At 41.2% G+C, this 12,244-nt stretch overlaps 1 protein-coding gene across 3 annotated transcripts in view; it reads right to left on the bottom strand.

The window, feature by feature from the left end:
• The window catches only part of PIK3R1 (phosphoinositide-3-kinase regulatory subunit 1), a 58,353-nt gene that overhangs the window by 13,237 nt on the left and 32,872 nt on the right, over positions 1–12,244 (bottom strand). For 2 of the 3 annotated variants that reach the window (XM_063127986.1, XM_063127988.1), the window contains exons 4-6: positions 9,952–10,083; positions 8,825–9,026; positions 8,649–8,728 (exon numbers count right to left, since the gene is read on the bottom strand). In XM_063127986.1, coding sequence (XP_062984056.1) covers positions 8,649–8,728; positions 8,825–9,026; positions 9,952–10,083 — 414 coding nt within the window. Of the gene's footprint in view, positions 1–1,002; positions 1,539–8,648; positions 8,729–8,824; positions 9,027–9,951; positions 10,084–12,244 lie in introns of those variants that run through there. The other variant, XM_063127989.1, reaches the window with a different exon arrangement.

Below are 12,244 nucleotides of genomic sequence, written 5' to 3' on the forward strand. Positions count from 1 at the left end.
ACTTGTTACAGAACTTAGCATGCAGATGGTATCTAAATATTTTATGTATTTAGTACTGCAAAAGAAAGCCAGACATGGAAAGTATTTAACTCAACAGTTCTACTGTTGCCACTCAGATAAGGGATGCATATTGCAGAAAGCCATGAATAAATGTTAATTTAGGTCTTCCAAGCACTACACATACTAATAACCCCCTGACCATTTTTATCCTTCCAGACAAGTCTAACACATGAAGACGTGGCTACAGCACCAACAATAGCCAGAACAAGAGAGCACAGCCATTCCAAAACCCATTCTGAAGTAGCTTCCCACCCCTATCCATTTAGGTGGGCAGACTCCAGGGTTTCCTTCCATTTGCCTCGCGTAACAGGACACTTCAGGCAATTCCAGACACAAGTCCAAACACTGAACTTGAGGGTTTAGCACACCTGCTATCCAAATAGCTGTGTTGCCAAGGTACGTTACTTAAATGAGGTAATGAAAGGCACAAAGCACACGTAGCTAGCTGCTGCAGTCCGACGAGGCTGCTACTGCAATTTTTATTTGCGTTTTCTTCAAATAGCTTTCAACAGTAAAATTGGGGTGGGTGGGAGAAGAGCACTCTCTCACAAAGGTTTTACTACTGACTAAATTCTGGAAAGCCATACTTGCACGATCAGGTTACTGCTGAACCCAAACTAGTCTAGCTTGCTGTGACACCATGTGGAAAACCAGAACAGGCGAGACACTGACGAACAGGTGATTTTCCACTGTTCTCGCATACACTGAATACGTATTAACTTTCACTCAATCACATTTTTAACTATAAATGCTTTACTTGATAATCTGTTATGCTTTAACACATATTATAGAAAAATGTATGTATATGCATACGTCTCTATGTAAGTGCATATCTATCTATACACATATACGTACAGACACACACGCGCACACACAGAGCCCATACCAACTCCTTTACTTTAATTTTTTTAAAAAAAGGTAATGAAATTAAGAGTCACTTACTTTGTATACTATGCATGGCACACCGTCACCTTTTTAAGAACTTGTAACTGACAACCTGAACATTCCAGATTACAGATGATCTCTGGCCAGTTCCACAGAATTAAAAAATAAACAAATTAAAAACCAAGAACGGACTTTCCTTAGATCCAAAAGCTTTCCTGAAATAACCAGGAAGAAGTATCTTCAAAAGTATAGCCTATTCTTCTGGCTCCGTTTATTCAGAAGAAAAAGTTGCAATGTGCAGAATTTAAAAACTCCAAGTCCTTTTAGCCTTTGGAAAAAATCAACTTCTGTGCTCGGGGTGACTATCAGCTCATTTCTGTTTCATCACTGATTTTAGCAGGCTTTTTTTAAAAAAGAAGTCCTCTGTAGCTTGCACGTCTCTCTGAGATAAAGATCTCAGTTTCATGATTAACTTGGGCAGGTTCAAATATTTGCTGAGCAAGGGATTTCAGGTGGAGGAGGGGAGCCAGAGTCAAAGTCAGAGTTGTCATCGGCTAACAAGTGGCCAATGCAAGACTAACCGGTCTCATTTTAGCCAAGTAAATGAGAAGACCATTGTAAGTAGCCTTAAAATAGTCTCTATGGCTGGCTGCTGCATGCGGTATTGAAGTAGATGACTGTCAAGAAAAGCATTATGAGGAGCCAAATGCAGGAAGTGGCTGAGCTAGTTCGGAGTGGGGGGAGGGATAGAATGAAAGCCTTCCTTGTAAAGTTCTGTGCCTCCGAGAGCCCACAAGTGCAGAAGAGGCTTGTTAGCATTCACTGCACCACCTTCTACACACTTTCCCTGGACCACAACGACAGGTGTTGTTTGAAGACCCATAAAATGAAGTCCTGCACTGCTGAGTCAAATTGAAATCAACTTAAAGTCCAACCCCTCCCCAGATATCTGCTAGCTTCAGCTTGATATGTTGATTGCCACAGAGCTTTCAAATGATATACAGCACAATCCTGTGCATGCTTACTCAGAAGCAAGTCCCACTGTCTCTAATGGAGCTTACTCTTTGGTAAGAACAGAAGAACAGCCATGCTGGATCAGACCAAGGGTCCATCTAGCCCAGCACTCTGTTCACGCAGTGGCCAACCAGCCATCGGCCAGGGACTAACAAGGCAGGACATGGTGCAACAGCACCCTCCCATCCATGTTCTTGTGCTTACTACTGCAACCTTAAGCACAAGCATTATTTTGGTCAAATGCCATAATCGGCACTGTGCAAGGTAAGGATTCTGACGTGAAGTGATAGGATCAAAGCCATTTTGTTGCATCTGATGAGGTAGATGTGCAGATGGGATGAAAGGACGAAGAGAAGAGTTTCCTAGCAATCCTGGTATTCAATTACTAACCCTCTCAAGAATTATATAAATGGGAAGCATAAAGCTGCAAGCCTTCATTGAAAGGAGAAAAGGGAGAGAGATAACCAAATCCCCTTATGTTCTGACGACATACTCAGGGGGGGAAAGGGACCTCCCCTAGGGATCAGCCTAATAATGCACATACATAGTAGTTCAGCATATAGAAGTATACTGGAAGCTTTTGGATTATTATTTTTTTAAAAAACCATCTCTTCCATTCTTTCAATGCACTGCTCTTGGCTTTCAACTGGGATACTGTTGTGTCTGGCAAGAGTGGTGGTCGTAGGAGGTACTGGAGGATGGGCAGTGAGCCTCGTGCTGCAGGATCCACGCTGGTCAGCTGCTTCTGCTCTCTATGGATCGTTCTACCCCTTCCTAATGTGACTCCATGCTGCTGGCTTGAGGGTGAAGAGGAGACATGGGGAAGGGGAGTGAACTGGAGGCAGGTGGGAGTTACGTGTGCCCCAAATATCCCTGAGATTGGTGAGGGTTAACAGAATCCCTCCAGGCTTCATGCCTAAGGGTAAAACTCATCAACTTGCATGAACTCTGCCTTCAATCACTCTCCTGCATGTTACAGCTATGGTGCTTGGGACCCTGCCCTTTAGCCAAACTGCTTGTATAGCTGCAGATTCAATAAAAGCTGTGGCCTGGTTCCACCCCAGTGCTGCAAGTTTGCTCTCCTCTTTCCTCCCTCCCTTCTCTCACTACAGCTACAAATGGAACGACTTTTCATATTTGTATAGAAGGTTGTCGGAAAGGAACAAAAGTATTTGATTTGGTTTATTAAACTCAGGTGAACACAAAGAAAATAGGAAGTTTTGATGGTGAACAGGCATCTTACCTGGTAGTTTTTTTTTTGGTTACCCCCACCCCTCAAGTTTGGTTATAACCATACTTTGACATCTTTTAGTAATCTGGTTGTGCAGTAACTGGTATTCTCTATCCTAAGCACATACTCACTGACCTGGAATCAAGCAGTAAGCGAGATGCATTAAAAGAAAAAGTCTTGAATTTGGGCAGAAGTAGAGCTTTATGGAGATGTTACTTTTGCACACATTTCTTATCTCTTTGCCTTTGACTACATACTGGCTTTAACGTAGATGGCCGCTCAGGAAATTACTTCTAGTTGTTTATTGGGGCGGGGGGGGGGGGGGAGAGAAAAGTAACTGGGGTTACATTTATATCTTCCACTTGAATGCATTTTAAGTGTCATAATGAAAATCTGCATTTCATTACAGAAATTGCTATTATTTACAGATCTTTGTTGGCTCCAGTTTGTGCTACAGCTTTACTGATTCCAGGTAGAGTCCATTCCCATCTACTACCTGCCTTGGAATTTAAAGATTTGTTCAGAAGTCAATGCCCACACTCATAGCTGCATCTGATATTTAACTTGGCCCCAATTTAGGCCTTCCCCTGTAGGCAGCAATGCACACATACAGCTCTGCAAATGTGGGAGGAAGAGCCATTAAGGGAATCCATTCATGTGTGCATACCTCTGCATGTAGGAAGCAACAGAACATGAAAGAGGCTGAATTGTGCCTTGTGTATGCAGTTCATTTTATTCTCTCGTTTATAACATGTTATCAAAATCAGGATTTCACCACCTCTTGCATGATTTGTTTCCATAATTGGTAGATGGTGCTTGAAAGAGACTGAATCCACAAAATCTCTAAAGGCAGACACTGGATGGAGTACATATAACACAACATCCAACTGCAGCGATCGCCTATGTTGTTATATGTTTAAACCAAGGAAATAACTGAAGTTTCTATTTCCAAAATAAGAATTGACAAAATTTGGGTAGTATTTTATTTGTTAAAATTATATGAATCTTGGTTATTATTAGCTTAGAAGGGGAGCCCTCTGCTGGACAAACATTAGAATGTAGCTTGGTTTAAAGTTAAAAGTTATGGGGAGGGGAGAAAAACACTATGCTTTCCATGACAAATCACTCCCTTGTTAATTTCCTCTAATCACTGGAGACCTCTGATTAATGTTTATACTGAAATTTATAAAAGCACAGCTTAAATGCATTATCAATTAATAGTGTGCTTAAAATTCTCTAAAGCAATAAATACCATGTTCTTATACAATCACTATAGTATCCTGTTGCGTTTATCAACCCCGCGACAGGTCATGACAGAGCAATCTTATGCATGTTAATTTAACATGCACAGTTAAACCTATGCTTCTTAAGTCAGCCCCCCACCCTGTGTTCAATGGACTTTGCTCCCAGGAAAGTATGCATAGGATTGCAGCCTAAAAGTATATTTACTTCAACGTTTTCTATCAAGCTGATATTAAATAGCCAACGGGCTTTAAAGAGTAAATAGAACATTTGTGTATGAAAAGACAGATAAGGTTCATTCATATGTTCTTGTCTCTGATCTGAATATGTAATAAAGTATGACGTTTCCCACTCTCAGATTTTACAAGAGATACCAGTTTCAGTGGCAAGCCAAAAAACCCAGGCTAGGTTGAACTGGATATAAGAAAGTGGCTGCCTGGAGACTCCCTCCTCTTAGCAAGAAGTGTCAAGACATAAAGATTAGAGCAGACTGAGAAAGTATTCAGCATTTGGCAGAATCATCCTCATTCATGCCTGCTTATTTTTTCTGGCAATGCCGACTCTTGCCATTGCCATATTGTAGCTCAGAAGTACAGCTTTTCACGCAGAAGGTCCCATGTTCAATCACTGGCATCTCCAAGTAGGGTTGGGAAAGACTCCTGCCAGAAGCCCTGGAGAGCTACTGCCAGTCAGTGTAGACAATGCTGAGCTAGATAGACCAATAGTCTGACTTGGTATAAAGCAGCTTCCGATGTTCCTATATTGTGCATAATTCTGCAACAGGCTGCTAGCATATACCCCATATTTATAGGGTGAGCGCACAGGAAAGCTGTGCAGCATGTATATTAAAAATAAGTTAATGTGTACATCACATTCGACACAAAAAGGGCTCCAACCCCTACTAAGGCCAATGCGACATTCGGATGCTTATAGAAAACAATGGGCACTACACAGAGCTCTGAATATGTGCCAAAACTGCTACCCAATGTTCAGTTCTTTCATTTTGGCTCATCATATTTGTGATCTTATCATGTGGTTTGTGATACTTATCATTTAAATAGCACAATTCAAAAGTTCAAAGGACTTCAAATTATGGGTGTCACCTGACTAATCAGCATAAACAATGCAGTAGTTTGTGGAAAAGTACACCCTTCAAATTATGTATGTAGACGACTTGGCAGGCAACACTTTAGAAGAGTCATCGCATGCTGCTGATGGGCAAAGGAGGGACATCTTTTCTAGGATAGCATTTGGCACCTGCAGCTTTTAGAGGTACATATATAAGAAATAGTTGTTGTTTTTAAAAATGGTTTGTCTAATTAAACTAGAGCACCTTTCTAGCTGATCAAAACATGTTTTAATCTTGCTGATTAATGTTGCAGTCCTACTTCACATACGTTATCTCAGTAATCCCTATAACGCCCCTGTAATGTAGACTGTTATCGCCACCCCAATAGTGAATACCATGCAGTTTTCAAAATGCCACCAGAGTCATATCTATGTGACTTAACATCCTTCTTCTGCAGAAAGTGTTCTCTTATCACATAAATGAAAAGTCCATACCAAAGTTGATACGTATGTGTTTGCTGCTCAGAAAATTTAGACAAAAAAAGGTAGCAAAATGTGGCTTCTTCTTCTTCTAGTCCATTCATTTTGAATTGAATATATTTTGATGTTGGATGTCCTATACTGTGTTTGTTTTGAAGGATGTCTATTCTATCTTATGTAGAACTTCTGCAGTAATAGTACATGTTCCATAAATCATCTATGGTTTTAAGCATATAAGTAATGATAACAAGTGAAGCAATCCTTGTACAGAATTCCAGCCACTACATTCCAGAAAGCCTTCCCCCAACACCAGTTTTTCATTGCCAAATGAACATGCTCAGCTCTCATCGGGATGTTTGGGCTTTTTTCCCACTAAGGGTTTTCTTTCTAAAGACTTTTGCACTTCTACAAACCTCAGGGTTTCCCTGAGTCTGCTGATACATCCATCCTGTGCATGGGTGGTACCATTTTGGCTACATAAGGACTGGTGCTCAGAGAATTATGATCACTATTAGTACATATGATTACTAACCCCATCTTACCGATGGAGAAGGAGAGAATAGCAGCTTGCATACGAACTACCTAGTAAGTTCAATGCGAACATAAGATTTGAATACACCCACACTACCACGGACTACTCTGCACCAGGTATGTGTGTCCACCAGAGCTTAATGTAGTCCTAATGTCTCAAAGTATGAATGCAATGTATATTATTGCTAAGGATTTATTGTATTTCATAGGAGTGTTATTCATTATAATCTGTATGTGGGCTATCTGTAAGTATAGAATGACTAACTATCTCATGAGGAGATGGACCTTCACAAAGGTGCTTCGGAAGTTAGATGTAAGCCTGGCTGCATTATGGAGAGCCCCATGCTCCCACCCCTAAGGTTATGAGTAGGAGCTATGACTGAGATCAAAACATCGAGGTGCATAGATATGTGTTTAAGATAAAGGAACTAGAGCTATTGCTAGGTAGAATGTAATAAATAGTAAGGTTTTAACACAGTTGACCAGACAATTCCTGAGAGAACAGGAAGCCTACCAAACATTGTTACTAAGCTCAGCCAACTATGCATGCTGTGTAGGTCACTATAAGATCTTAATGATGACTGTTTTGATGGTTGAGAGGAACAGAACTTTAATTTAAGTAAGAAAAATGCTAGCCGCTATTTCTATTATGCTTCTAGTTATCCTAATTGCATTGTATGTAGTAATATGTTTTGTTTGTTTCCTCATTGCAAAATATTGCTATATTCTAATACTGTTTAAGCAATAGACATATATTTTGTGGTACCACTTTGTGTTATTTAGCTTGAGGAATGCTTTAGGAACCACAACCCATAAATTAATCTTTGAAACCGAGAACAGCTTGGATTTATAAATCTGTTGCTGAGTTGGGTCTGCTGTGGTTTTCTCTCTTGGTCAGGTGAGTCACAGGCTCAGTTCAGACAACACGTTTCTCAATGGTGGTTTTAGAACTCCAGGGTGGAGTTTTTACACCACCATTGAGAAACATGTTGTCTGGCGGGAAAACTCCATGCAATGGTGGAGTTTTTTTGGGAAAACACTGCACATGGTGCAGAGGAGCATTCCTGCACAACCGTAGTGTTGCATGTTGTATGGCGGGTTATGTGGCTTTTTTTGTTGCATTGAGTTGCCTTTTCCCACTGGCTACCGAGTTTCCTGGCAAGAGAAGCAAAAGGAGCAAGTGCCACTCTGGGATAGCTGCCAGGATTGTTTCTTTGCAGCAATGGCTGATGGGACTGTCAAGAGAGGGCGGAGGAACTGTCAATCAAACATTGCGATGGATTTTACTCAACTGCATGGTAACCCACAGTCACACAATGTACAGTTAGAACATGTTGTGGGGGAGTATCCCCTAAAACTCAACCGTTGAGTGGAGTTTTCACACTTCATTGATTACCGAATTTTCTGAACTGAGTCACAGACACAGTTCAAGTAAGAGAAACAAGGTAGTTGGATGGAGCAGAAAGGGTACTTCCATCTCACTAATGAGAATGGATGTTGAAATATACATAAGACAATGAATTTAAAGCCACCTCACAAACAGAATAGAGGGGTTTTTTGGGGGGGGATAGCTAATACAGGCATTACTCTTGACTTTATCTTAACTTTGGATAGGTTCACACAGGAGCTTCACCCACTCCTATTTTGATGCAAAGCCAGGCAAAGAAGAAGGTACAATCTTTGCATACCAGCGCAGATCCATTGCTCCTGTGCACAATCCTAGACTCACAACAGCTATCTTGGGGCCAGTTTTTATTATCAGCACAGCTTGTGGCAATAGCATGCTAGACCCCTAAACACCTTGAGCCGAGATGTACTCGTTGCAAACACTCTAAGGCAAATTTGTTTCAAGAGACTACTTGGTTTTTCAGCTGTATACACTGCTAACTAGCTGGTCAACAATAAGAGAAGGCAAAAATATTTGGCTTCATTAAACATCCACTTCAAAAGGAATCATTGAAAGGATAAGAAAAATGCTACTGGTGAAAACTCATTCTGGAAAAACAAATGTGTATACTTTACTTCAACACACAGTTCCTATGTTGTTAACAAGCAACATAAAATGCAATGTTTGTTGGCTCCAAAACAAAACTATAAAATTTATTACAAAATGTTTCCAAAGTAAAGATTTTCTTACCTGGTGCAGGTTGTCTCTCATTCCATTCACTTGTAATTAACACTTCCAGGATTTTTATGTGGTATTCAGTACTGTCAGAGCTGTAAAAATATTTACCATGTATTAAAAGAATAAAATGTATGCTGGACAAATTAAATATTCTGTATAGTTATCAGATACACATGCATACATCTTACCTTGCTACTGGGGTCCTGAACAGCAGAAGGCTGAAAATTTCAGCTAGGGATCTTGCATTCAAAAGATTTTTGGCAGAGGTCTGACATAGTCTGGAGAAATGTTTGAGAAGATATTGGAGTGTGAGCCAATTCTGTTGAGGTATATTAGGTGATCTGATGAGCCTCTTCAGCACTTGAGCATATTCCTCTGAGTTCTGGACTTCTGCAAAGAAATAAATGTCTCCCAATGAGCTTGGTATTATTCAACAATTGTTTTAAAAAGCTACACTGAAACGTATCAATTTTCTAGGGATACTAATTCCTATAGCAAAACCCAAGCTCCTTTTTCTTCTTTGAAACCGTGAAAAATTTAGTAAGTATGGATGGGGAAAAAAGGATCAACTAAACAAGAATCAAAATGAAACAGAAGTATCATTTACTAAAACCACAGAATGTTCAGTGTGTGCTGGTAGAAGTCTGTCTTCTGTTTAGTATCACACATGATTGGGTAATTCTGAGATGTAGCAGATAAGCCCCAGAGGTGCTGTTCTAACTTTGAAGGTTATACCAGCAATAATATCCTGTCCCTAGAATTTGCAACTAGATATGATCCCTGCCACTGAAAAGGTTGAGTCCCACTGCCTGAATTCACTATTAAAAGAGAGGAGCCTTATCTGTATGTATTTATTGCATGGTATCCTATAATTGCCAACAGACTTCAGAATCCTGCCTACTCTAATACTTTTACCTTGCGAGTACTGATAAAAGGTTAACAATTAGCTTTTTCTGCAGACAGAAAAACCCTTGGTTTCTTAACCTGTGTTTGTACAAATATTGTGCTCGCCAAAAGACTGAGAGTTCTTAACACAAAGATCCGTTTTGTACATTAAATTTTTAAAAAGAACCACTAAGATATTTAAATATAAGGTAAAATGTAAGGTGAGCACATTGCGTGCACACACACTTTCAATCACACGCACCAATGTTCAAATAATATAGCCGAGCCTTGTGTAAGGTTCTTCCTTTTGGTATATTAAACTTTCCATATCCTAAACATACTGGAAATAGAATCAAATCCCTTGGCACTGTTAAATGTAAAGATTCTAAGACACCCGATTCTGTGCTGAGGAAAACTTTTGAACACATACCTTGTGCTATAGAAAGCATTTCATTGTAAACAGATGCTGGAATGACTGGATTTGGCAAATCGAGAAAGTACCTCTTCAAAGCATCTGATAAAATCTGCAGATCAATGGCATCAAAATCCACTGTAGAAATATCTGAGAGAAGAAAAAGAGAGAGAGAGAGAGAGAGAGAGAGAGAGAGAGAGAGAGAGAGAGAGAGAGAGAGAGAGACCATCATGCTTTGCTGTTTGGTCAATTCAGTTGTTTACTCTGTATTCTTTGGGCCTTGCTAAACCCTGCCGGATAAGCCGGCAGGGAGGCGGGGCGACGGTGCACTAACTTTAGCGCGCGCCTCCCCGCCTCCTAGACGGCCGACGCGCAGGGACTGCGGAAGTCCTGTAGCGTCAGCCATTTTTTTTTGTTAAAGGGGCCACGTGCAGCCGAAGACTCCGGAGAAGGTAAGGTTTTTTTTTACTTAAGCCCCCCACCCTTTTTTAAATTAAGCCCCCTGCCCACTCTTTCCCCGCCATCCCTCCCCATCTCCCGTGTCGCCCTCCGCCATCCCTCCCCGTCTCCCGTGTCGCCCTCCGCCATCCCCCTCTCCTACCGGTCCGGCCTTCCCCCCCCATGTCCCCCCCCCGGGATCCCCCTGGCCCGATGGGCACAGTGCTCATATGAGCGCTGTGCCCAGTCCGTGGCTTTTCCTGGCTACTCGCGAGTAAGCGAGTAGCCGCAAAAAGCCACGGACCCTGCTAGATGTTCCGCAGTCCCGGCCTCAGGCCGGGGCTGCGGAAAAGGCGCGCCATAAGCGACTTCGCTTATGGCGCGTTAAGGGAGGCTTCAGTGCGCCTTGACCCTGGATTCCCCTGTGCGTCATCTGGACGCACAGCAGGGAAACCGGGCCTCACAGCGTGCTAAGGCCTCGTCTAGCAAGGCCCTTTGTTCATACAAAACAGATATAAAACTTACACCTCAATTAAATTTTATAATGAAATATTTGTAGCAAACAACGCACTCAAATATTTACTTTTATTTATTCATTTCTATCCTGTCTTTTGATCCAGAAAGATCCCTAAGGTGGCTTACATAAAATAATACACAGAATACATTTGGGCTGTTTCTAACATCTCCACCACATGGCATTGCTCTGGGGTGGCATATTGTCCCTTCACTCTAAGACAGTATATCTTATTATACTATCAAAGAGCAGAGAGGGAGAGCCAGGTATAGGAGTTGTCCCTCAGGTGAGCCACTGGATCATCTGTTGCCTGGATGGGTGCTTCTCCCTCCCTCCCCTTAGGACTGCAGAGATCTTCACATACAATAAATTTCACATTAGCACACACCTTAGAAGACAAAATAAATTGTACAAACTCGGCTTCTTAGCATAAGAGCTTTGACACCACTGCATGCTACTCCTCTGGGGCTGAATCCAATTAAGCCCTCCCACTGTCATTCTTACAGCCCCCGGTGTGCCCTTCAATCTGCTCTAGAGGACCGGGGAACTCTGGTGGCACGGAGGACTGCAGGGGAAGGAGAGGAAGGGAAAGTCCTGTTGCATGAGCCGAAGTCAGCTCACATGACATTGGATTTCACTCGGAAAGCAAAATGACAGCTGATGATACCAGATGAAATGAAGGACTGCAAAACCTGCGTAACGCACAGCCCAATGAGGACACATCTCCCATACTTTAAATCAGCCTTTCTCAACCTGGGGTGCTCCAGATGTGTTGGACTACAACTCCCAGAATGCCCCAGCCAGCTCTGCTGGCTGGGGCATTCTGGGAGATGCAGTCCAACACATCTGGAGCACCCCAGGTTGAGAAAGGCTGCTTTAAATGTTACTTTGAATATATTTTTCATGTGGCAATATGAGTCAACTATTATACACCTTCTAAGAATCCAAGGTATTTTTTAACTGAGCTATGTTTTACATAATAATATTTTGTGTAAACAGTAGTGCAGTAAAGCACTACAATGAGTGCTAAGGCCAGTGTTAAAAAACTGAAGTACATTATTGGCACTGAAATCAGTGACTGTTAGATCTCTAAAAGTTCGAGTATATATTGAATACATAAAGGCACAACTATGCATGTAATCTGTGTATAGAGAATATAATTATTACATAGATATGTGTTTAAATTTACAAATATTAATTGCACTTCCTTATTTTCTTTAGGGAAAACCTCATCAATAAAAAATACAACCTCAAAATGCCTTTAGGGTGTTATTTAAAAAAATACATTACTTTAAAATAATGTTATTTTGTTACTTTAAAAACGTCATTTTAAAATTACATTACTCAGAATCCTGTACC

This window comes from Elgaria multicarinata, chromosome 6, assembly GCF_023053635.1.
Source record: "Elgaria multicarinata webbii isolate HBS135686 ecotype San Diego chromosome 6, rElgMul1.1.pri, whole genome shotgun sequence".
NCBI classification, from domain to species: Eukaryota; Metazoa; Chordata; class Lepidosauria; order Squamata; family Anguidae; genus Elgaria; species Elgaria multicarinata.